The following is a 26,233-nucleotide window of genomic DNA, read 5'->3' as shown; positions in this document are numbered from 1 at the left end:
AAATAGGAAGCTGCATCCGCTTAAAGAGGCCATAGTATTTTGCCCATAAACCACGAAAACAACATGGACATTACATATAACGCAAACAGAATTTTCAGAAACCATTACACCCTTTTCTGCCTTATATGAACTATGAACTCCTGGATTTTGAGGACCATGGGAATTTTGCTTTTGTCCAGTGAAATGATTATAATACATAGAACTTTTTCCAATTAATCCAGCATTTCTTTCTCTCAAGGTAACAGATAAAATTTGGTATCTGAATTTGACATGTGATATTACTGAACTCCCCAACTCCTGAGGTATTCAGAAAGCACTGTTTCCACCAAAGCTTCTGAACTTGTTAGCTGCAATGCTTTTAGAATATGCTTGAGTTAGTCCACTTACAGAGCTTATAATAGATCTCACAGTCTCCTTTTGCTGTACTGAATTTATCCAGACTTCCACCCAGTTTAGCTGCTCTCAGAGGCAAAAACAACAGCTATATTAACTTGAATGTTTTCCTGTTTACTATCAGCATCATTAAGGAATGTTACTTTTTACTTGTACCTGGCCATCTAACCAGCTAAACAATGTATCCTTATCTTCCAACTGAGATACATTCACATTCCAAATGGCTAGCCAGCCAAGTGATATGCTTGATTCCTGTTGTTCAGCCATCCAGCTGAAGAGTGGCAAGTACTATCACCCAACTATTCATAAGATCTACAGACAAACACTGTACAGTATGTAAGTAACCAAGGAACTATGTAATAGTGAATCAGACTTTCATCAGGACAAAGATGATGTGTGATGTCACTTTATCAGAACTTTTGGATGGCTCCAACGCAGAGAAATGGCACAAGAATCATCTCCTTACTGTCCTCAAGGACTATGCTATATGGTTATGTGAAAGGCAAGCACCAGCAGCCCAAAAAGAATCTACGTTCTATCCGGCATCATACAGAGCTCTTTGTAATAGATTTTACTTTATAGGAAAATCTACAAAACAGAAATAATACAAATTTGATTAGTAAGAGACATGCTGATATTGATACATAAAAACTAGGATGGTGCCTCACTGAACTGACAAGTCAAAAAACGCATGAAAAAATTCTAAACAAACCTGCTGGAGCTACGAGATCTTCTTGAAGAGCTATAGCTTCTTGGGGGTGTTCTGGATCTCTTATCTTTCTTCTTTTTATCATCTCTCTCTTTTTCTCGCTCCTTTTCCTTATCTCCTTCTTTTTCCTTTTCTTTGTCTCTGTCCTTCTCTTTGTCCCCTCCTTTGTCCTTATCTCCCTCCTTGTCCTTAATCTTCTCTCTGTCCTTCTCTCCTTCTTTCTCAATCTCTTCTTTTTCTTTGTTCTCATCTACCTCTTCTCTGTCTTTTTCCTTCTCCTTATCTTTCTCCTTTTCCCTGTCCTTGTCCCTGTCCCTATCTTTGTCCCTGTCCCTATCCCTGTCTTTGTCTCTGACTCTATCTCGATCTTTGTTTCGCTCTTTCTCTCTCTCCCTGTCCTTCTCCCTGTTTCTCTCTTTATCTCGCTCTCTTTCCCTGTCTTTGTCTCTGTCTCTCTCCTTCTCCTTGTCTCGGTCTCTCTCTTTCTCCTTTTCTTTGGCCTTTTCTTTTTCCTTGACCTTTTCTTTGTCTCTTTTCTTGTCCCTGTGAAAAGCCAAACACAAATCCATTAGTTCACCATTGAACTTTCCAATTAAAATTACAACTAACTCTTTAGCATACATAAATTGCTCAAGATAAAGTATGCGTCTGTGTTGAAAAATAGTAATTATTCAGTATTTTAATTCTGTTCACCATGAGGGAAAGGTTACATAGCCAGGAAAAATTTGGAAACCAAACTGCAGAAAGGGAGGCCAAAATCAAATCAAACTGTGATCTTCAGGGCAATGTTATTACACTTTGAAAGAATATGTCTCTTCACCTCACAGTTACATTATTATACATACATAAATTAGTTTCTACATTTTGTCAGGAGATGAACTCTAGAATCTGCAAATCCACTCTTTACTAAAAGTGTGTCCACATAAAATGGACTGCAGAATAACCAAGTCTTTATTCTACAGTGTTCTCTCACACAGATATCCTGGAACTGCTTGGAAGTCCAACAACAATCAATACACAGAAATAAAAAAAAAACAAGGATAAAATCTCACCAAAAAAATTCTGTCTAAACTCAATAAAGACAATTCAATTATCTGTAATGTCATTAGGAACTTGAAACTGAAAAATTTTTAATACACTAAAAACAGAAGGAAGGATAACAGAACAAGTCAGCTTCTTTGGGACACGCAGAATGATACATGTTCATAAAAAGAAGAACAGTGAGGAAAATTCCAACTGATGTTCTAGTCGCCAAGCCAAACAAAAATTGATTAGATCACAGCTTTGGCTGGAAGATTACATTTGGTACAATACTATTTGGAAGTGCGAGCCTCTGGCTCTCCTTTCTAGCAGAGAGACAAGTGACTCCTAGACCTGCCTCTAGGACATGAAAATGAACAATTGTGCAGAGAGGAACAGGAGAAAGCACAAGAGAAGTTGATTAGAAGGCTTTTATATGTCCAAGAGAACCAGACTTACAGAAGTTGCTGTGTCTATTGGTATTGGTACCTATTCTAGGATTTTTAAAGATTCTCAGAGAGACTCCTTCACACATGAAAGGTCCTAAGCACAGCCCCCACCTTCCTTCAACAGAAGCATTTGTCTGTCTCTTCTCAACTGCTAATAAATAGTAGGCTGTGGTATGCTCTGTGACCTGACAACTTTGGTTCCCATGAGGTTTTGACAAATACTTCTTTAGAAAGCTCAGAGAAGGAATGTAAGATCATAAAGATGAAAGCAGCATGCAATCCCTGCAATAGCAGAGTCTCACAATGACCCAAGAAGTGCCGTCCAGTTAATTTATCACAGAGATTTCACTGACTTGCCCCTTCCAGATATCTCAAGAAGGTCCAGACAACAGCAACTGAGAATCAAAAAGATCCATCAGTAAAGCCCAGCTAGATATGTAGCCTATTCCTGTTTCCACTGAGGTCCACAGATCTGCAGTTCTCTTTCCCACACAACTTCTTTCCTCAAAAAACAAGAGGCAACTGCACAACCTAATTACAAACCTCCCTTTAAATGAATCAGGGGAATTACAGAGATGAAACAGAAAGAAAAGTACCAAGACTTCTACTCATGAAGCTACATTCATAGGCACTTTTGTTTTGTGATTATTCACTACTTCATCCCTCAGAAAATTATGCTATTATCTTGCTGGAATTTCACAGTTCTATAATTAGATGATCAGACTTAAAGATTAATAGACTAGGTAAAATATAAATACATTAGATCCTGAAATGCAAATATGCCATATAACAGACACATAGGTTTGTACCCACAGCAGCATATGGCCAATATGAGATAGCCAAAGGCAAAAATAAAAGCTCATGCACAAAAACTTTATACACGTTCTCCGAATGTGGGACCGAGTTCAGCCTGAGTCCAACCTTCTCAACTGATATAGATCAAACAAGCATCATTCACTTTTTTTGTGGGTTGCACAGGCTACACAGAAGATTCCTAATCTATTGGTTAGAGTCTGGCAATTAAAGGTACCTAGCTTTGGTCAGCTTGCACATTGGTATAAATGCAGACCAGACTATCAAAGTTTAGGTACCTCAGTGTGGTGGTTTAACCCCCATAGGTACCATATGAGCTACTGTGAAGAAAATTAACTCTATCCCAGGCCAAACTAGTACAGTCAGCATTTAAATTTACTTTCTATTCTTTTGTCCCACAGACAAAGGCTAAGGACAGGCTAAAGCATTTAGAGATTCCAGCCTTTACCATCACCTAAAAGGTTTGTTAGATTTTTTTCAAAAACTCTGTACTGTGTGCTAAGAAGAACAGTATAATTTCTTAGGAATGGAACTCACCGAGAACGTGAGCGACTTCTTGATTTCCGCCTTTCCCTGGACCTAGACCGTTTTTTCAGGGGACTTCTGGATCTGCGTCTGTCCTTGTGTCTTGAGAGTGATCTGTTGCCAGATCTACTTCTATACAAACAATGCCAGAAGAAAAATACTTTAATATTGAAACTTCATAAAAATTAGGTCAACCAACAAAGGAAAAAAAAACCATAAATCTTGCCTCACTACATAAAATCAAGTAACAAGTTACACCTCAGTAATATACTGCCTACCAACATTCTTGCAAATACAGATACTTTATGCTTCACAAGGTGCACATGTCCTCCTTTGAAACAATGCACCATTTAAGTAATACCCGTGTTTCACAATAACCTCCATGAACATTGTGGAAAATATAAATTCATATCATATTAGGATAGCTGTCCTTAGTAAATTACAGTGCATAAAATAGACACATTTCTAGCAGCTTGTAAAAACAGTTACATTTTGTTTCTTTCCCAGGCCCAGTCACTTATTGCAGTCTTGGTCACTGAAGAAAGATGGCTTTAACTGGTCTCTTTTTGCATTTTTCTCCAGCCATAAAATTTAAATGAACATTAAAAAAACCCAACCAAAGCAAAAAAAAACCCCACTGTCTGTGGTTCAGCATTTAGCCAAGTTACCCTTTCAGTTGAAAGGATTTGTTAGCATGGATTTTAACTGTAACAATTCTCAAGGAAAGGAATGAGCATTTACTATATGATATGCAAATAATTTGCAGATATTCTAATAAAAATCCAATTAAAGTCTTCCAATAAACATATATAGTATAGTCACAGATTTGATCAAGAAAATAAGACTTTTAAATATTATTATATTCTTTTTTTTCCAAAATATTCCCTATTTTTCAAAGATCACACTCCCTAGGAAAGCAAAAATAAAAAGCTGAATTTGAACATTAAGTTTCAAAAAACCACATCATTGGATACTTTGCCTGAGAGGTTAAGGTACGATGCAGTTACCAAAGACAGAAAGGCCATGTGTATTATTCAATAAATCCTGAAGAACAGGGAGGTACAAAAAATACCAGCTCCACCTGTCTTCTGCAGCTCAAGACACACAGAGTAATATGTACCAAGAGGAGAGGCAACCATTTTTTACCTACAGCTTTGCTCTGCTTATCAGTGCATGTCGTGGTTTAACCCCAGCCAGCAACTAAACACCACGCAGCTGCTCACTCACTCCCCCCCCATCCAGCGGGATGGGGGAGGAAATCAGAAAAAGAAGTAAAACTCGTGGGTTGAGATAAGAATGATTTAATGGAACAAAAAAGAAGAAACTAATAATGATAACGATAACACTAATAAAATGACAGCAGTAGTAATAAAAGGATTGAAATGTACAAATGATGCACAGGGCAATTGCTCACCACCCGCTGACCGACACCCAGCCAGTCCCCGAGCAGCGATTCCCTGCACCCCCCTTCCCAGTTCCTAAACTAGATGGGACGTCCCATGGTATGGAATACACCGTTGGCCAGTTTGGGTCAGATGCCCTGGCTGGGCATGAGAAGCTGAAAAATCCTTGACTATAGTCTAAACACTACTGAGCAACAACTGAAAACATCAGTGGTATCAACATTCTTCACATACTGAACTCAAAACATAGCACTGTACCAGCTGCTAGGAAGACAGTTAACTCTACCCCAGCTGAAACCAGGACAGTGCAGAAATACAAACTAACAGGGCAAATTAATTAAAATTGAGTCAAATTAAGACCTTGAATAAATTTTGTATCATAGAGATGAAAACAATTTAAGTGTTTTATAAAACAGTAAAACAAGGAAGTGGAAAGGATAGTTTATTCTTAGGGATGAAGTTGCCTCAACAGATCAGACTGGCCTTTTTTCAGCATGTTCTCAAAACTAACAGTAGCAGTAGTAAATCATGTAGAAACATATTTTATATATATATATAAAAATATATAAATAATATATAATATATAATAATATATAATATATATAAATATATAAAATATATATATATATAAAAAACTATGAACAGTTTAAAGCACAGGTTTTCCATAAGTAAAAAAATATATGTTTAACTTCTAAAAATCAATTTGGTTTGTGTCAATACAAAATATTACCGACATTACTGCAGTGTTATACAAGACAAAGACTGTTTTGCAGTTACATCCTGAGTTAGGGAAACAGCAGAGAAGCAAGCAATAAGGAAGTGACCAAATTATTATTCTTGCATTAAAAAGGTACCTAGTATTTTGATGTCATTAGACTACATGTCCTGTGGTGTCTCACTATTGCAAAACTGAAGCCTGTACTTACATTGTATTTGTTTGGTAGTATAATTGATGATAACTCCCTCTGGCAATCTTTTCTGTATCTAAATGAATTCAACTTACCTTCTTAAAAGATGATGCATGAAAGGATACAACAGAGCTGTTGCTGCAACACTGACAACACTCAGCTTTTTAAAGGTCAAATACATTCTAAATGTCTTTTTGTTGTTGTTGTTACTTAATGTAGCCAAATATCTTTAGATTGATTACGTAAATGCTCAAAACACATTCCTGACATTGAAAGAATCTGAACCATTTCAGGAGGCATTTGTACGTCTCACAGAGCAAGACTGCCTCACGCTTGGAAAAACCTTAATGGGTATTCTTTAAAGGTGATCTAGTAATTTTATTTCCTCCCACATTCCAAAACCTGTTTCAGGACCGAACAAATTTAGCAAACCAAACAAAATCTGAAAAATGAGAAACTGCCCCTAAAGCCTTTTTCTTCTGCTTTTAAAACCCATACCTTTACATCTACAGTACAGTAAATAAAAATACTGCATGTGTTAATTCGATGTTTAGAAGTTCAGGACATCAGGAACTTTCTACTAGTAAAACCAACCAGCCTATCTGCTCAGGGTCTTTACAGTAAACTACATGTTTGATCCACAAAACACAGGTAATTATTTCTTTTTAAAATAAGGGTCACAAAATTATATAATGCTACATGGCACAAAATATACCATGAAACCACAGAAATGGTTATGCTACATGGCACAAAACATGCCCTCTAGTGTGTTGTAACTGAAAGTAATCCTGAAAACATTTAGCATTTAGAGGGAAAGAGTACCAGTTCAGAGACGAAGTTCCTGGTTACTCTGATCTGCTCAGTGTAAGTTAGTAATCTTCTCTACAGGGATACTCGTCTTGGAACTCAGTAAGAAATCTCAGTAACCATCACCAGTCAAAAAAACCCAATATGATCTCTTAGTCCAAAATAAAAACCATACCTACCTGTGTTTTGAGTGTGATCTTTTCCTTCTAGATCGGGATTTTGAGCTAGACCTGGATTCTGAACGAGAATGGGAACGAGATCGACCGCCTTTTCTTTCACTGCTCTTTCCAGACTCTGAGAGGAAAAAACCACTTTGCAGTGTAAGCTCAGAACATTTAAAGATCCCAGTTAACAATCTGGCACAAGTGGAATGTACCACACATAGTGCAAGGGGCCTACTCTTTGCACATCTTCCTTCTTTGCAAATATCCTTCAGAAACATCCAAGAAAGTCATTGCATATACTCGTTGAGTGCAGCCATCCTGCAGCAGTACACATAAACCAGATAATTATAAACAGCTAGCTCTATTAGGAATGGGATTTATGTTGCTGCCACAATGCACAAGATCACAACATGTTCTCCTCTTGGTCTATTATTTAATATAATTACTTTTTTTTTTAAATAACCTGAGAAGAATGAATTTAGAGGGCGTAATTTTGAAAACAAGCATAAAATGTAAATAATAATTAGTACTTTCCATATTTTTAGATATTTCAACCACTGCACAAATATTAAAGTTTTATTCCTCAAACATTGTTTTGCAGGAGGAAGGGATGGAGAGAACAGGGTGAAAAGTTAGATCCAAAGGCCAGGAAGTCAACAGAAACCTTTAGCAGTGACCTCACCAGACTTTGGTTCAGATTCTAAAAGACTGTTATTCTGCTGCTTAACATTGAGGAAATGTTAGAGCCGTTTTTCTTCCAACCCTAAAAAACAACAGAAAATACTCACCCATCCCCCAACCCCCAAAAACCTCAAGAGTCCACACTATCTAACCTATGTAAGACAAGGGCTGGGTTTGTTAGTGAGAAGAATGACAAAATGTCGCTGATGAAAAGAAAAAGGAGGATCCGAACTGCAAGTTTAACAAATTGAGAATTTTTTTATGTTGCGGTTTTGCAAACAGTTTAAGTCAGCATAAACCAGCACTGAAATGTCTGTCTAACCTCTCAACCCACCAACACCTTCCTCCTTGACCTGGCATCTCAGTGTTAACAGGGATCAGGGAACCAACCTGGATGGAAAAAAAGTCCTTTATAATATGTTAAGTTTTATCCCAGATTAATTCTCTGATCCCATTTGCTACAAGGATGCACACAGTCTTGAGCCAGCATGAAAAGAGCATAGCCCAGGCACAAAATTAACCTGCTGCAGATAAGGAAAGCATAGTATTACTGCTTTCAGAACCATACTAGCTCCCTCTGATCATGAAACTATGGCATTAATAGGTGCTAGAGGAGAACAAAACAAAATATAAAGCATCCTCTTTTAAAAGTTTTTAAGTACCTTGAACTTTAAAAGCACCAATATTAAGTATTAACTTTGCATTTTTGAAAACACTCAGTGAGAATGTATCTGAAAATAAGACATGATGAAGTAAAAAGTCAGCCTCATTCCCCTGCTTTGTTGCATGAACACAATTTTGGTTATTTTCTTTTTTTTCCAACACATATTGTTCACCTTGAGTACCCTTTTTCTGTGTTTGATAATGCTCTGAGAAGCGTGTGCCAAGGTACACACAGAACATGTCTGTTAGGTAATGAACATAATGTACCTACCTGGCTCAATAGCAGCAGATATGAAAGACTGGGCTTCCCTTACTCTCTTCATCACTTCTTCCAGTTCCTTGGCAGCTGCTTGCGGTGTCATTTCAGGAGGCTTCACTATTGCATTATTGGAGTGATTTATTCTAAATTAAGGAAAAATAAAACTTTTAACTCCCAAACACTTGAAAAGGGAAAATGAAAAACAACTACTAAAAACTTCAAAGTTCAGCAAAACTACAGATTCATCCTAACACTCATCTGTTCTAAATATCTGAAATGTCTTTTGTTGCTTTCAAATCTTACCACTTGTAAATAAACATGGCACAATACTTCTGTGTTAAAATATTTGCTAGTAGAAGTCTAGGAATCTATTTCTCTATTCCAGATCAAATCTCTATGTTAAGGCCAACTAATTACATACATATTATATAGAAAGCTTAATTAGTTCTAAGGACTTTGCACATTCTGTCACTACTATAGCTTCCACTTTCTCAAGATTAAATACAAATATATTTTACTCAATGGCATCCATATTCTTCTCAGAGAAAGTTATGCACAACCTTGAAACTGCAGTTTATAAAAATGTTCCAGTTTGCTAACAATAGGTCCTTATATTAAAAAAATATTCATCACAGCAGTTTCTTGCACATCAGATCACAAATGTATAAGAATAGAAAGAAATCTCTCATTCAATAGTCATATGGATAATTAATTTCTTACTTCAGTGGCCTGTCTCCAAACATAACTCCATTAAACGCAAGAGCTCGAGGTACAGAATTTTGGTCTGCAAATTCCACAAAAGCAAATCGTGTTGGTTGTGTCTCATCACCTGCCATTCGCACAAATTTGACTTCTCCAACTTGCTTAAAGAATTCAAGCAGCTGATCTGCTGTTGTAGTCTAGAAAGAGTCGAAGAGCTCAGCTGAAGTAAAATATATAATGAAAACAACTTACCTAATATATCAGGTAATCTAAGAGCTACAGATTTTGGAAAGATATTTTACCACTATTACACAGACGACATGAATTTTGCCATGTTACACTTTAAGACAGACAGGTATTTTTTCTTCCTTTAATCTAAAGAATATACTACAATTTACAATAATGCAACCACAAGCCCTGAACTCCTACATCTAGGTTAAAAAAGCATTTGCACCATTTTGCAATTTTCAGGCAACTCATTTGAAATAACTGATGAGGAATTTCCTTACACACCTGTGTACAAGCTACTGACCATGAATTTTGATCAATTTAAAAAAAAAAAAAATCCAAACAATATTACAAGACTTAGCTTTTATCTGTTTTTCTACTAGCTTCCAGCTTGTTTTATTTTATTGCAATCAATAGTACTTTTACATTCTAGTAGCTACTTTGGCAGTCAAAAAAACCCAAAATAAAATATTTACATTGCCATCAGTCAAAAGCAAATAGTTTTTCAATTAATTCAATCAACTGCTGAAAAAACAAGTTTCTGACAGACCTAACTTTCCAGTTACAGAAACTCAAAGGTATTTATGCTAATTTTGCAACCCCCACTAGGACACATCATTCCATCTTACTGTACTTAAGCAACTGCACAGTGTTGTGGGGAACAGCTACCATGATCTCATGACTTCTGAGGCATTGCTAAGCTAACACAATCCAGCTGGACATTTCAGCAGCAGCCACAATCATAAGCATGTTTCTTGAATTCAGCTACAGTGTGAAGTCTCTGGTATTCTGCCAGAATGAACTCCACAGTTTGGTCTGATCTGACTGGCACAGAAGCATTCAAAATTCAAAATATCACTAGTTACAAAAAAGGATATTATTTTTTGTTCAATTCCTGTTGTCATCAACTAATGAAAACTCTTTAACATTAGAATTCACAAATTACAATTCTAAACCTTCTTTTAGTATTTCCATTATACAAAAAAAACCTACCTGGGAATTCAAGTTTCCAACATAGACTGTTCTCCTGATTTCATCAATTTTGGATGGATCCACATTCCCCATAATTGGTGGTTGTGGTATTTCTCCCAGTGCTGTAATGTTAGGGTCCAGTGCTGCTGCTGGTATAGCCCCCAAAGTGCCAAGTGAAACACCGAGCTAGAAAACACAAAAACAGAATACACTTTGCAACCAAGCACTGGTGGGAGATACTTCACTTGTTAATACTTGCCTGCCTTGTACATTTCTGTAAAAATAAATCTAATGAATATAGGCAATATTTTAAGGTCCCAGCACTTTTTTAAAAGAACAAAAATCTACCCATAAATAACCTTCTATAGTGAGGATTTTCTGTGGGCTATCATTTAAGATCTTATCAAAGAGGTCAGGCCAGGGATGCAGTGTATCAATCAGAAAACATATAGGCTTGAATTTCTAATTCTTACAGTCAATCAAATTGAGTAAGATGCCTTCAGACACTACTAATATTATTATTTTTTTGCCACAGCAAGTATTAGGAGTAGAGGAGGAACTGCTGAGCCCTTGCCCAGCAAGGGAAGAAGGGAATTTGCAATGCCCAGGACCAATTTGTTCTGTAATAGATAGCAGTCCACCAAAGGGACAGATAAGGTACCTTTTGGACAAATACAACATGTAAGGCAAGATTAATTACAGTTGAAATGCAAAGGATATTAAGTCAAAGTTCTTTCCCTACAAACACAGTCACTTCCTAGAGAAGTAGGACAATACAGCTCTCATTTTTGGAACTGGGAATTGAAATCTCTCCTGGGGAATGTTATAAAAAATGTCACTTCAAAAATCACTATTAAATTGGTCTGCTGAGTTCCTGGTTTGAATTTTTTTTTCTCCACCCAAAAAGCAACTGCCTTTCCAGCAAACAAATTTTCTAGCAGGTGTGAGAAATTCTCAATAAGCTACCTGTAATTTTTTTATGTAACAAAGGAGAAAACTACTCTATTTTAACTTGAATTTTTCCCTGAATAGGTCACAGCAGCCTGCTGATGTCAAGAAAGGCTTACAGAGGCAAAAGGGAACTGAGCAGAAGTAGCAGCAGCTAGCTCTGATGCTTTTTGTAGTGAAAACATTGCTAGGCAAACAGTCAAAAGCCCTGTTGTAGAGATACCAAATAAAAGCACCCTAATGCAGCATCTTAATAGTCCAAAAAACTGTGTCAATGTAACTCTTATGTTTTAACAAATTTTTAGGAAGTGGATAGCACTGCCACTGGACCAAATTAATGGGTCTAGGGAAGGACAACAATTAAAATGGACACAACCAAAATCAGTATTTACCCACTATTCTGCAAAATAATAATCTGAAAGAAAAACCCAGGAAAAGTACTTCATGGACATCTTATGATCTACCCTCAAAAGAGGCACCACAGCTAAACCCTCACTGATCTAGCATACAAGAGGACAACATCCATAGATCAGATAGTTCTTGTTCTCTGAACACAGAAAAGGCTACTGAGTATAAAGAAAACCAGAAATCAAACAGCAACTGAATTTTTCTTACTGTAGTCAAAGGGGTTGGTGTAGGTATAGGAAGCAACCCTGCACCAGGCATCAGGCTTGTCATAGTAGGAGCAGGCGCCAACAGAGAAAGGGCTTTGGCTTCATCTGGGATTTTACCTGAAGAAGCAAATGAAAGCATTACACAGAGTTGGAACACTGCACAGATGTTACTCTTTCTATGATCTTACAATTACCCTTGCATTTAAAAATGTAATAAATAACAATGAATCTATCTACCAGATCCTTACAAAGAAACAAATAAGAACTTAAGTTTTTCCTTTTACCCTGCTCTACTAGGAAAAACAAAAGTGAGCAAAACTTCAAAGACTAGCAATCTCATTAATGGATTATTATTTTAAAAACTGAATAATGTATACAATTATTTAACACTTTGAGCTATGGGTCACCTGTACTGGAAACTTAATGTTCATGAACCAAACGATATCAAGCATGGACGCTTTCCCAGGGCGGTGTTTTCGCGGTGATCGAAAGTTGTTTTACACATGACAACCGTTCGTGTTGGCTGCATCACTAATAGCACACAGAACATCAGATACAGAAAAGAAGAACATTTTTTAAAGTTTAATCCCCAGAAATGGCAAATAACCAAATCAGTAAAAGAAAAAAAAGGAAAAAAAAAAAAACACCCAAAGTATGTGTTAGCTGAAATTTGTGCTTTTTTTAAAATTCCTCTGGTGCTACCTACTTTGGATGTAAAAATAAATAAAAATAAAATAAAAACTACTAAACTACTGTGACTCCACACAATACATACTACAAGTGAAGTTGGAGGTGAAGGAGGGGAGGGAAGAAAAAATTTAGATTTGTACTGTCTCACATTCTAGGTCACTTCAGTTTATCTGAAACTTTGACAAATTAGCTTTAAATTTCCTGAGATTGAAGAAAATCATAACTCATCAGTTAAGCAAGCTATATTTTCCCCCAATACCTATTTCCTACTATTTCAATCAGATGATATTCCCCTTGTAAAGCTAAAGGTTTAAGTAATATCTAATCTGAATTAAACACAGGTTTCATTCAATGTTAGTCACAATTAGACTGCTAAACGAACCCCCCAAAATCTTCAAAAATCAGAAGATTTAGTAGTTAAAAAAATTATGATTACAATTAAACATAAGTATTAAATTTGAAATGTAAAGGAATTTAAACTGGTATAAACATTAAACGCTAAACTGAAAAACTACTGAAAGAAGTTTTAATTATACTAGGTATCTATGATCTATTCTAAACTGCTGGCATAATTGTATATATGCTATCCAGCTGAGCCCTTTGGTATTACCCCATGCACTTAATAAAGTAAATGCTTTTATTTAAACACAGTTTTAAAAGTCAAGGTATACACAAATACTGTGCCAGTGGCTTTTACTGCTTTGGTTCAAACTGTGTATGTTTTAACTATAAAACTCCTAAGATGAGGATTTAAAAATGAATATATAAATATTCTTATCAAAAAGCAAAATATGAGGTAAGTTTCAAAACACTGTGCAGTTTTAGCTATACAAGTTCCAACAGATCCCACAGAAAACATACTACTTTAAAAAAATAAAAAGAAGAAAAGTGTTGACACCTGTTCTACAGATCTGCAGCAAATAGGTTACAGTTGGATATGACCAAAGGACAAAATAAATCTAAATGAAACTTAATTTATATGTAGCATGGGTTGAATAGAAAAGATAAAATAACAGTACCCTTTTCTTCCTCATGCTTCCTATTTACATTTTTTTTATTTATGTTAAATTTTGAGGCACCTTGCTCCTTAACATGTAACAAACCACTTGATTTTGCTATCTAAAGGAGAAAAATAGGAAAATTATTAGCACTTAAGAATTAACTGTGCAATAATGACTTCCAGGGCTTTTTAAAAAACAGGCATGCATCTGAGTCGTCATCACACTGTTCAGCACTCTTTACAGATCTCACATTGAAGTGAGGCATGCAATGTGTACCTGAGGTGTACCTGATTTGCCTGTCTGCTCATGAGTATCAGGTACTTTGCTGCACATCCTGCCTAATATGTAGCTAACTAATGGGCTTTTAATTATACAGTTCCAGCAGTGTGCAAATTAGGCATAGAATTATGTACCAGTTCTTCTGAAAACTGAAATACTTAAGTGTTTTCAAATTACTAATGAACCAGACCTTATCCTGAACAGCTAGTACCTTGCAATTAACTGGATACTCATGCAGGTTTCTACAGGATCAACAGACATGGCTCAAGTAAATCCAATGGCAGAAATGGCTCCCCAAGTGGTGTATCTGCATTCTAATTTAGATCCTTGGTCAGTAATGTACATAAGTATATGCCTAATTTAAGTATGCGCTTACATACATTCAATTTAATATACACTTAACCAGACAAGAGATGCTTAGGCATTTAGCCCTTTTAAACAGGAACTGAATTAGGCACATAACTAAACAGACAATGAGTCAAGTTCAGAAAGGTACTTAAATACAAGCCTAAATTTTTAAGTATATGGGTCATCTTACTGAAATAATTGGAATTATTCATTTGCTCAAATGTTGCTCAAGGAATCCACTGAACACTTTCGGTTAAGCAGCACCATTACAGCAGTTCAAAGAATAAATAACATGCATATCTAAATTGTAAAGTTAGCAGCATTATTTCCAGAATACTTGGTCCTTCAACAATGTAATGTTTTATTTTAAATACAAAATCTAGTTGGTCAGTTCCACGCCACAAAGACTTATTAATCTTATTCAAGAATGAGAAAGGGTCTATCTCTACACACAGATCCTTGAAAATTTGCCTGTATGTTCAAAGATACTGTCTTTTCAAAGGATCCTTCTCCAGTTTCTAAGACCAGGTCAAATGTTATAACAATTCTATAGAAAACAAACCATTGTGAGGAAAAAAATGAAAACCTGAAATACCTTGCAAATTTATTTCCCTGTTTTTTAGATGGTTTTGAAAAACAAATTAATACATGAGGCCAAATAACCTCATGAGTTACAGGCTTTAAGTTTTGGAGTTTTATCTCCATGAATTTAATTACAAAAGGAATACAAACCCACAAAGATACAACAAAATATGTGGGTTATGACACAACAAAAAGACACTTTAGTTTAACTGTTTCATTTTTTAAAATCTTGGTATTTAAAAGTTGAATGGAAATGAGGTAAAGATATTTATTTTCTAATGAGGGAAACAAAATAAATATGCCACATCTATACTACCTCCTTAGAAAGACTTCTTAGAAGCTCTTGTGTTTCGTAAATTACAGATTCTATGATAATTTATTGATTGATTCTTCACTTTGCAAAGGAATCTGGAAGCAGATATGGATTAGCTCTGCATTGCCAAGAGAGACCTTATGCTTCTTAGGAAATGTACAGTTGTCCTAAGTATCAGTTATGATTGTTACTTTTTGTATCACTGAAGTGCTTAAGAGCCATAGTCAACCTAGTCCATACCAGAATCCATTTTGCTAAATGCTGAACCAAAGTATCTGCGCTAAGCAAGTACTGATCACACTATTTTCACTCCCCTTCAAGTGCTCAGAAGACATTAATTTCCTGCTCTTTGTACTGAAACTACAGCGTTAATCCTTCCCCCCAAAATGGCTTCTGCAATAAGTAAGTTTGCTTGTTTTAAAAATACTTACAGTTCGCACCTACTCTATAAACATAATTAAAGGAATTGATACTTTCCTTCTGTTTTAAATCAATGGAAAATGTGCACTTACAAATAAAATAATTTCTGTGTGATCCAGTTCATGATTCTTACTGGATTTAGCAGCAGTAATTAAAGAGATTACACCTCCTGGCAATTACCTCAACTGCCACAGCTAAATCCAACAGATCACGAAGCAAAGCTCTTCCCAGCTTCAGTGCACAGCCTGGTGCATTACCAGAGTGAAACAAATTGATCCCAATGCAGCTGGCTGTAAGAGCAATGCCTGAGGACTAGACACACCACCTGGTCCACCACTTCTGTTTCAGGGCTTCCATTTCACAACAAGAAAGAACATCATTTAGGGATGAGAACCTTCTCCATCACTCCATCACGAATTGCCAGGGTTTTGAGATTGTGAGATGACCAAAACAACACTTTTTTTTTTCCTTTTTTTTTTTAAAAAAAAACTCTTCTTGAAATAACTACCACTGGAGCACGTCAAATGCAATATACACGTACATACACACACACACAGAGAACTGATTCAATCTTCCCACAAATAACAGCGTTAAAAGACAATGTGCCTCACATAACACATTCCAACCAAAACTTCAGGCTGCATTTGTACTTATGAGTGGTAAACAGGTTTTTTCTGAAAATTATAAAAAAAAAAGGGTGAAATCTTACTGCCACTGACCTCACTGGAGCAAGGTTTCATTGGAAGCAAACAAGTATTTCATGACATTCAATATTCATGAAAGCTCAATTTCAGAAATATTATAAACTCTTCTTCTATTAGACATAAATAGTAAGCCTTCTTTTAAACAGACCATGCAACCTAAAATAAAACTACTCTGCTGAAAAGAGAAAAATAGCAGAGAAAGATCATGACTTGACTTTGTAAAGTTAATTTCTCCAGAAGAGCTTCAACTGCCCTTTTCCAAGATAAACTCATAAAGCATAACATATGAAAGAATGTATCTTAAAACAGATATATTTTTCACTATTCCTGTCTTCTGACACAACGTGCTCATCTGTTGAATTTAGATGCTTAAACATATTCCAAATAAAATTTATCTGTAATTCACAGCATAAAAATTAATCACATTCTAAATTCTGTGTATACCATCCACCATTCATAAGCAGCTTCAGGTCAACTTCAAAATGAAACACTGTGAACCCTTTACAAAACACCATTTTTACAGAACTGAAATACCAGTTCACAAGTACAAGGGAAAGAGATTTAACAGAACAAAACAAAAAAAGGGACAAAATAAAATAAAAATAAAAATAAAAGAAACAAAGGAAAGAAAGCAAAATAAAATAAAAACAGAGACAGGGCGTCCATCTTCAGCAGGCCAGACTTCGATCTCATTTCCCCCATGAAGGTTTCACTTGGCGGCAGGTTTAGTGGCATGGCAAACAATGCCTAACTCAGGCAAGTGTAACAGGTCTGCCTTGGCCAGTCTAGTCATCTAATAATGCACAAATATCACACAGAGAAAACATACAAAACCAAATTAATAGTCAAAATCCATCTACTAGATAATGTGGACATAAAATTTAGAATGATTAGGGTGGTATCTTTGTTTATTTTTCAACCTTTGTGTTCTCAAAGTATAATGTTTAAAGAAAAACCTACCAATACAACACATAAAAAGGTGGTATTTTGACAGCTTAATAATGTTACTTCATTTACAATTACATTCTTGTTAAATTGTTTATTAAATGTCACAAAATGAACATTGTTTTCATTGTATAGTGACTCCCTCCTCGTACTCCCTTGATTTACCAGTTTAAATACACTCCAAATTTCAGATTGTATTCTGTTTTTTGAAACCAAGTTTTCAGAGTTCCGTTTTACCTCTCCTCTATGTTCAATTCGGCGCATGAAACGTTTTATTACTGGCACCGTTGGCCACGGATATAATTTCACCTCCCAGTAGAATATAGCCATCACTACTTTTAAAGCCTGTGATACACTCCACTGACTCCATTAACAATGCATCCTATGATACATGGTCAATCAAAAATCTTGTGCTGTGGTCTCCAAACTCATACTTATTCCACACAATAAATTCCTCAAAAAGTTAAACCTATATAAATTCACATCTTTATAAATTAAAATTAGTGATTCTGTTAGAAAGTTACATGGAAACAGCATTTTGACATAAAAAAATTTGACCTCACAACCTAATCACTTGTTCATTTAATTATGCATAAATCTCCGTGCGGTCCAGAACGATTTTGAACAGTGACAGCTTCCCTGTAATACGTTTTCTCAGAAATGCCAAATAAGTCAGCTACAAATGGGGTTGGAACAAGATTTGTCAGAACTTTGATTTTATGCTCCGTCCATTCATTGTCTACCATCAAGAGACACAGGAAAATGTAGCTTTACCTGCCTGTTGCCATATCACGTCAGGCAGTGATCTCATCACAAGAAAAACACCAGGAAGTGTTCTTCATTCATTAGGCGGCAATCTTCCCTCTCTGGCAGTACTGAACCAGTGTTAAGGTCTTTTCAATGAAACATAAAACTAACATCCTGAATAATTTGTAGTCAATTATTTAGGGGCAGTTTTTCAATAGGGACTCTGGTCTCATTAGCCTTTGCAGAGCTTCAAGTGGATACAGCAATATCCTCTTCATGGTTTAAGAACAAGTTCAAAAAATAAAACCAAAACCCCCCAAAACAAGGCATAAAAGCAACTAAAAACTTAGGCTTCACAAAGACAAATATATGTGCCATATGCCCCTATTAAGAAGACTACAAGAATAGGCAGTATGTTGTAGGCCAATATAGCCCTTAGCGAAAGTACTTACACAGTCTAAGAAACGTTGGAGACTTGTCAGAGTTTGCTAGGAACTTCCCAGACCATTACCACAGCACCACTAATCTCATACTATCCAGATCATGGTGTGGCAAACATGCCAAAAAATGGTACTCTAGGATCACTGCTAACAAACTCCAAGAAGTCAACAGTATTTTTTGAACCAAAACCTGACTCTTGCAGTTAGAAAAGTTATGTTAATAGGACATATTTCTGGACTTGCTCTAAATATTGTTGTTCATGACAAAACAGCTACCATGTTCAAAGTGAAGTTAGGTTTACTCCACAGCTGGAATGTTTCCACTCCAAAGAGGCAAAAAGTCCAGAACCACATAGGCAGATGCTCAGTTCCACAATGATCCCAATGAAGTCAATGGGGCTCTGCCTAACTCCAGCGATATGCCTACTGCAGTGCCATGCCTCACGTAACTGTGTTCAGATCTGGGATATTATACTAACAATACAAACTACCTTGTATTCAACACCTCTGTAAAAGCATGGCCTCAAAGCTAGTTAAGGGAACACTTGTAAATTTAGTATTCACCAAACATTTTATATTATTAAGAGTTTTAAAAATCTTTTAAGCAGGAAGCATTCTGTACAGATCATTGCATTTTTAAAGATGTATCCAAAACCAAAAAGAAGTACCAGTATATGTAAGGAAGTCTTTTTATGGCACACAAAGTAATACTTTCCATAGTAACAAGAGAGGAAAATTGAAATTTTTTTAATTAAACTAGCAGGTAAACATTTATATTCAAACAGTAATTATCACCATGAATGCTAAGTATTTTAGATTAGATTAATCAAAAATGGCCAAATGCACATATCACACATCTACAAGACAAAACTGGGATTCAGTCAAAAAAAAAAAAAGGAAAAATAATCAGTATCTTAAAAAAAACAACAACAACCACCAAACCTCCAAAAGCCAACAAACCCACCACACCAAAGGTGATACAGTACGATCCAAACTGCAGTGTTATTAGTGCCAGGAAATTGTCTAATCTTTTCAGTGCTCCATTGACTTCAGTGAGAACTCTGTGTGAGAATAAGCTTGCCAACAGAAACCATACTGAAGGGAATTATTTTACCTTGTTTTCCCTCAAAATATGTAGTTACTATGGAAAACTGAATTATCATAATTTGAATCAACTGCCTTTGCTGCTGAATTTCAATTAAATCTATATAATTGGGTTTCTTCATTCAATTTTCAATTTTGTTTCAAAACTTTTTTACAAAAAGCAATAAAATAAAATAAAATAAAATAACAACAGAGCACCACCTCCTTACATGGAAAGCTTAAAACAATTAGCAGACATGACAAAGACCAACATATACAGAAGAATGTCTAAAATACCAACCTTCTGCGCAGGGCACAACTATCAAAGCTCTGTCAATAAAAACCGTGTTAGTTAGATGCTGGGCCACACCAACACTCGATGCTTCACGAAACTTAATATAACATACTTTGGAGGAAAAAGCAAGAGGTGCATTGCTGCAAGATAAAAGGAAAAAAAAACGATTAGTCACATTAAATAACTGTATGCACATATTTTTAACTATTACTCCTTAATAAAAAAATTGGGTTTAGACTTCCTGGAAAAGTTAGCCAAAAGGTGAGCCTATAGAAATTTACTAAGTTGCCTACTTACTATGTCACTGAAAAAGGCATAGCATAGCACCTCCTCCTTTTAAATAGAAACTTAAAGAAGCAAAAATCCCAAATTAACAAGGCTATTTTTATTTTATAATCTTAGTAAACAACACTGACCAATACATTCCAAATTACTACTTCAAGTAGCATATTTACTTGACGTATTCGTCAAGTAAATAATTTATAGTTGGGGGGGGGGGGGTCCTCTAATTAATCCTTGTTTAGGAAAGTCAAACAACAAGCCCAGTCATTTTTCAGTGGATACTTCGGATACTAGCCCATAATAACTGATACTCTTTCTAAGGTCTTCATGAAAGCAGTTTCATTAATTCTTATAAAGACAAAAGCCGTTCTCGAGAGTTTTTTCAAATGTTAGGTCTTAGTTCAGTAATGTAACAAAAATCCTTTTTATCATCTGCCTTAGTTTGGCATAGTGTAGTATGGGATAACGCTGGAGGAGGTAGGAGGAATTCACTATTCAGCTAGAAGAAGGAAGAAAATTTGTAATTTGCTTTTCCATTAGAAAGTATACCAACAGAGATGTCAGAAAGCACAAGATGTAAACTTTGTAATATTAATCAAAACCAAAGAAGTTTGCTTTAATAAATGTATTCCCCAGTCAAGGTTTGCAACCTTTATACAAGCAGCTTGCTTCTTCATATGAAGGAAGTACAGGTGAAATCTTCAAAGAGAGAATGCAATAGGATATTGCTGGAAAATCAGCAATTTCCACTTGAAAAGACCATCTGTCTTCTAGCAAAGCAGTAATTCATGGAAAATATGCTGCATAAACCATTTCATCCTGACCCTACCTCAACTGAAACAGAAACACTTGTCAACTTCCTGGAAGTGCCAAGAGCAGTTCGAGTTTAGCCCAACTCATCTTGTAGGCCCTCAAATTCCAAGCAGGTACTCCCAAAGTAGTTGTATGGAATTAATTAGACTTCAGTATTTAAATACAAGCTCAGAAGTTTTAGACACATTGTTTCATCATATTATTTGCACAAACAAACAAAGAACTTAGCCTGATGCAGGCAGACTGGTATGTTTCTGGTTACCAGAAAGGCAACATCTAGGTAGAATATCTGGAGAGCCATCCAACTTCAAAATGGCATTCAGAAACACTTATGATGGAAAATTCTGTGTAAACAGATATACTGAGGAGGGAAAAATAAACAGGGAGTGGGAGAGACATAAATATGAAAGTCAACCTTACGCAATTTAGAAAAATATTGCAAGATGACTACATTTCTTCTGCCCATTTGTTTTGCTTGTAGTGGCCACTGTTTTTACAGTTCCAAGTTTCCACATTCAGGAAGGAAATAATTATATAGAATGGCTTCCGACCCTTCTGTAAGGTCTTGGTTCAGAACAGTTTCCAACATCAGAGGTGACAGAGAGCTATGACTTTCTCATTACTCAGCAGGAACGTTTGCATACAACTTTTAATCTTACATATTCTGAAGAGCCAGACTTCGCTCACTGCAAGGATTTTTTTGGTTTGTTTGTTTGTTTGTTTTGTATGGCCACAGGGTTTTTTTGGTTGGTCTGGTTTGGTTTGTTGGGGGGGGGAAGGTAGGAGGTGGTCTGGGGGGGTTGGTGGGAGGACAGGGTGTTTTGGTTATTTTGTTGTTGTTGTTTGGGTTGGTTTGTTTTTAAATACACGTTCCAGTGTTACAACCCAAATGGCTGAAGCCTTCACTGAAGATTCTGTGGTCCGGACCACTGAAGACTTCTAATATCTCCTGCTTTTTTTCCTTTTTTGTTTTCATTGCTAACTCAAGAACATAATTCTGGTCCAGGCAATTCCAGGCCCCATAAATAATTCTTATAAATTTCAACACCTATAGAGCCAGCTCTGACAAGTGTATTTTTATAATATTCTCCCCCCTGTATTTCCTCGATTTCAATCACAAAAGCTATGTGGAATGTATGTTAAAAAATATTAACATCAGAACACTGCTGCAAATGAGGCTCTAAAAAGAAGTCTTGGTACAAAGTATTTTCTGAACATTACAGAGGAGAAATTCTCTATAAGGAGACCACCTCTGCTGAAAACATATCTATGCTGCATCTACATCACGGGAGATGATCAAGATCCAAAAGATCTAAAATTCTAAAACGTTTCACAGTGATTGAGTCCTCTCCTTTTATAAAGTGGGCCTCCTAAGCCTCCCCAGCAGGCTTCTTAAGAAGTCTGTTTCAATTCCTTTTGTTCCATTTTTTTCTGCTAACCTTTTCTGAGGCAGAATTGAGATAGAGTCATAGTCTTCTTCCTAGGGTTACAAAGCACTGATGCAAAAAAGCTACTCCCACGTCTCTGATTCAAGGTTACTATAATCCAGTTTCTTTAGGAAAGCAAGAAAACTCAAAAAGGAACTAAATATCTAAATAGTATTCAGACATTTCTGCCATTTTTGTCTTTCTTTATAGGGAGACAGTAACATCCATCTCCCAACAGAATAACAACTAACCAAAAATATTTCATAAAAATGACACATTCAGAAAGCTACAGTGAAAAATCAAATTGAAGGCTATGAAATATTAACATTCCTCTAAGGGTGCAGATTTTCTCAGGGTGGTGGTGGTGGAGGAGACAACAGAAATTATAACTTAACAAAATAACATGTTATGGAATAATTGTACAGATCACATTTATATAAGGCTCTGTGTGTTTTATCTCAAAGGCCTCATCTATACTGCAGTCACTGCAGGATGTTAACAATGTCTAAGAAACACTTGAGTGTTCTAGCCTCCAAGACCACTCCATACCATCCAGAAGCAACAGTATTACCCAGTGGGGCTTTTGACACCTAATGGAGACAGTTTGTGCCTCCCTGCTTTCAAACAACTCATTCTACAAAAATCCAGTAGTTGCTCAATGAAGCTTTTCAATATTTAACTGTTCAAAAATCCTCTTACAGCCATATTTGAAGGTTTATCACTACAAATGTAATTTTGAAGGCTTCTTTGAAACAGAGACTTCAACTGGGCAACAAGCGTAACACAAAAGCATGACTGGGACTAAGAATCTGATTACAGACATCACTGATCTCCTAGTAAGACGAAAAACAACTCTAAGCTCTATGAGTGGTTGGCATACTGGAGTATATACCCAAGGCAAAAGACCTGTCACAGCCTGCAAACCAGCTTTAGATTTCAGCTGTACTGCAAACTGAAAGTGATCTATAAAAACTGGTCTCAGTCTTGTTCAGAACTGTGAGAAAAAGAAGCCATACTACATCTTCTCACAAAAGTCTCTTTAAACAGCCAACAGAAAGATACCAATACCTTCTTGAACAACGCATTTTGCAAATTTAAATGTAAGTAACTTCAGTCTGTTAAAAGCAACACACATCAAAGAGACAAGTTTCAGGGAATATTTGACAGAGCAGGGAACACAGTATACTCTCTCATGCTCTTGTACACTCAAACGTTGGCATCATCACACAAGTGTGGTTTCTCAGAGACCTTCTGCATGTGCAGACTTGCAGGAAGCCTCCTTCCTACCTCGCTAATGGCCTCTATGTACTCCCACTTAAGGAATCTCAGTAAGCACTGCAAGTTTTGCAAATGGCAAACTGAGGAGCTCTTGTTAAACAGTGACAGCAATTCTCCACTCCCAATATGGGAATTCAGATCTCTGACCAAATCAGGACCATACCCAGGTATTCAAAACTTCAGGAGTTTTTCCTCAGACTTTGTGACAAAATACCACTGTAGCTGACAGCAAAGCCCCACTAAAGCCACCGTCTTCTACACAGAAGTGGCAAATCCACATGGAGGCCCTTGTGTAGTAACAACTCTTAGCACATAATCTAATTCTCTTACACGGGCTGTGGTTGTTATATTATTTTCTGTTCTTGTTGACTTTTTCATCCTATCTAACCATGATTTTCCAAGTCATTTTCATATACACCTATAACTTTTCTTTACGATATTTAGGTCTTTAGATTCAGGAAGAAACCAGAACTCATTAGGTAAAATTAGAGACCTGCAATTCAGTCATCCTGCTTTCCACAAGATATAAGCAAAAGGGAAAGTACTACACGTACAAGTAAATTAAGAAGCCAAACAACACAGAAATCATGTTTTCTGAAAAGATTTTACAATCATCCCTTACTTTCATTTCTGAGCATCCTTCACATAAAGTTGGTTGAAAAAACTCCCACCTAATTCTCAAAAGGTCTCTGAATATTCTTCTTCTCAGGGTTAAAGCTCTGTTTATGGGACAGAGAATAAGAGATGACCAAAAGGCTTGGTAATGAAGTGGAATAAAAGGGGTCTTTCAGCACTGAAAGCCAGCTGTGGCAGTCTTTAAGAGACAAGTCTTACAAGGAAAGGGTTAAAAAAGTCTCATGAAGTCTAAGTTTCTTGTGCAAATTTTTGATGCTAGTGACCAACAAGGTTAAACCAATACAGCAGACAGATGCAGCATGATAAAAGACAAACTCTGCTGGTCTCTAAGATCTGATAATCAAATACACATTAAGAGTGAAATGAGTGAATTAAAAAAAACCCAACCCTTTCCCCACCTCCACATAAATTACACTTGTTTACTGATGTTATTCAAGGTCCACAAACAGGTCCTTTCATTTTTTATATTAAAGTTTTGATGGAAAGCATTCCAGAGAGCAGAACAGCATGTAGTTGCACAATCAAATCAAATTTGAGATTTTCTTTTAAGAAAATAAGTAAATACAAACAACAGCAACCAGTAACAAGCATCTCTGACCCACTGACCTATGATTCATATTAATGGTTTTTCAATTAAAAGAAATATTGCTTCTAGTGCCAATGAAGCCTCACTGGCAAGTAGCTAAAGTTGGCATGATGACCACATGGAAACAATGTCTTCAGTGCCAAGAGTTTCCAATGCCCTCAGCACTGAATCTGAAGGTGGACTACTCGCAGCTCACATAGGCAGCTCACATAGGAATGTAACAGTAATAATGAAGTAGCATTTACTGCCATCTGCATAAGGTATGAAAGCCTCTAATATACAAGACAGAAACTTCCCCACAGAGAACCAGCCTTTCAGGAACATGGCAGGTATAAAATTCATCCTTCTTAAAGGGATGTCTGATCAGCAGTGACTGAAGAAACTGAAGGGCTTTTATTAATGAAGATAAAACATGAAGTGACAAACTACTAAAAAGCATAGCATGATTTAACTCAACATTCATAAGAAAAAAGTCCTCCCAATCAATTTGAGATATAAAAATAAAGGATCCTAACAGAAACTGATACTTTAAAACCACAGTCTTAAGAGATTAATTGCTGGGAAAAGTCACTGTATTCAGGAAGGTTGCTGGGAATACTGTCATCTGAAAGAGTCATCTGAAAGAGCCTGCATTTTATTTAATGCATGAAAAAACTGAGGTGGTTTCTCTCTTCCTCTCCATATTCTGCAAGCTCAGAAGAACTTTAAGTAAACTACTCTAACATTAACAGGCTTTCTATTTAATATAATCTGGAAGCAATTATATTCAGCAATTGAGATTGCCTTTTAGTTTTTTAAGGAAGTTCTCTGCTGCATCCTATAAAACCAAGGTACATGTTAATGACAGGAAAAATGTAGAAAATGGGTAAAAAGGAACTCTTCTAATAATGTTAGTTCAGACAACCATAGCCCTGTACTTTGCTCTACAATCATTGAAGCACAAAACCTATAGGTGCCAGAGACATCATCCTCACTCCCTAGCAAGTCAAAAATCTTTTTTCATTAAGTCAGTGGCAGGATGTTGCACAATGAATTAGAGCGGAACAGTGCTATCAAAGGAATTTGATATACGGTGGAAATGATCACCTGATCTAATTCACCACTCC

The 26,233-nt window shown here is 36.2% G+C and overlaps 1 protein-coding gene across 8 annotated transcripts in view; it reads right to left on the bottom strand.

Annotated features, from left to right (window-relative positions):
• The window catches only part of SREK1 (splicing regulatory glutamic acid and lysine rich protein 1), a 39,312-nt gene that overhangs the window by 7,332 nt on the left and 5,747 nt on the right, over window positions 1-26,233 (bottom strand). For 2 of the 8 annotated variants that reach the window (XM_075021614.1, XM_075021613.1), the window contains exons 2-9: window positions 20,112-20,245; window positions 12,260-12,375; window positions 10,718-10,882; window positions 9,515-9,693; window positions 8,807-8,937; window positions 7,207-7,321; window positions 3,922-4,041; window positions 1,106-1,645 (exon numbers count right to left, since the gene is read on the bottom strand). In XM_075021614.1, the coding sequence (XP_074877715.1) occupies window positions 1,106-1,645; window positions 3,922-4,041; window positions 7,207-7,321; window positions 8,807-8,937; window positions 9,515-9,693; window positions 10,718-10,882; window positions 12,260-12,375; window positions 20,112-20,245 (1,500 nt within the window). The other 6 variants (XM_075021619.1, XM_075021615.1, XM_075021621.1 and 3 more) reach the window with 6 other exon arrangements.

The sequence above is a fragment of the Buteo buteo genome, chromosome Z, assembly GCF_964188355.1.
Source record: "Buteo buteo chromosome Z, bButBut1.hap1.1, whole genome shotgun sequence".
Classification (NCBI taxonomy): Eukaryota; Metazoa; Chordata; class Aves; order Accipitriformes; family Accipitridae; genus Buteo; species Buteo buteo.
This window is presented reverse-complemented; position numbering and strand designations above follow the sequence as displayed.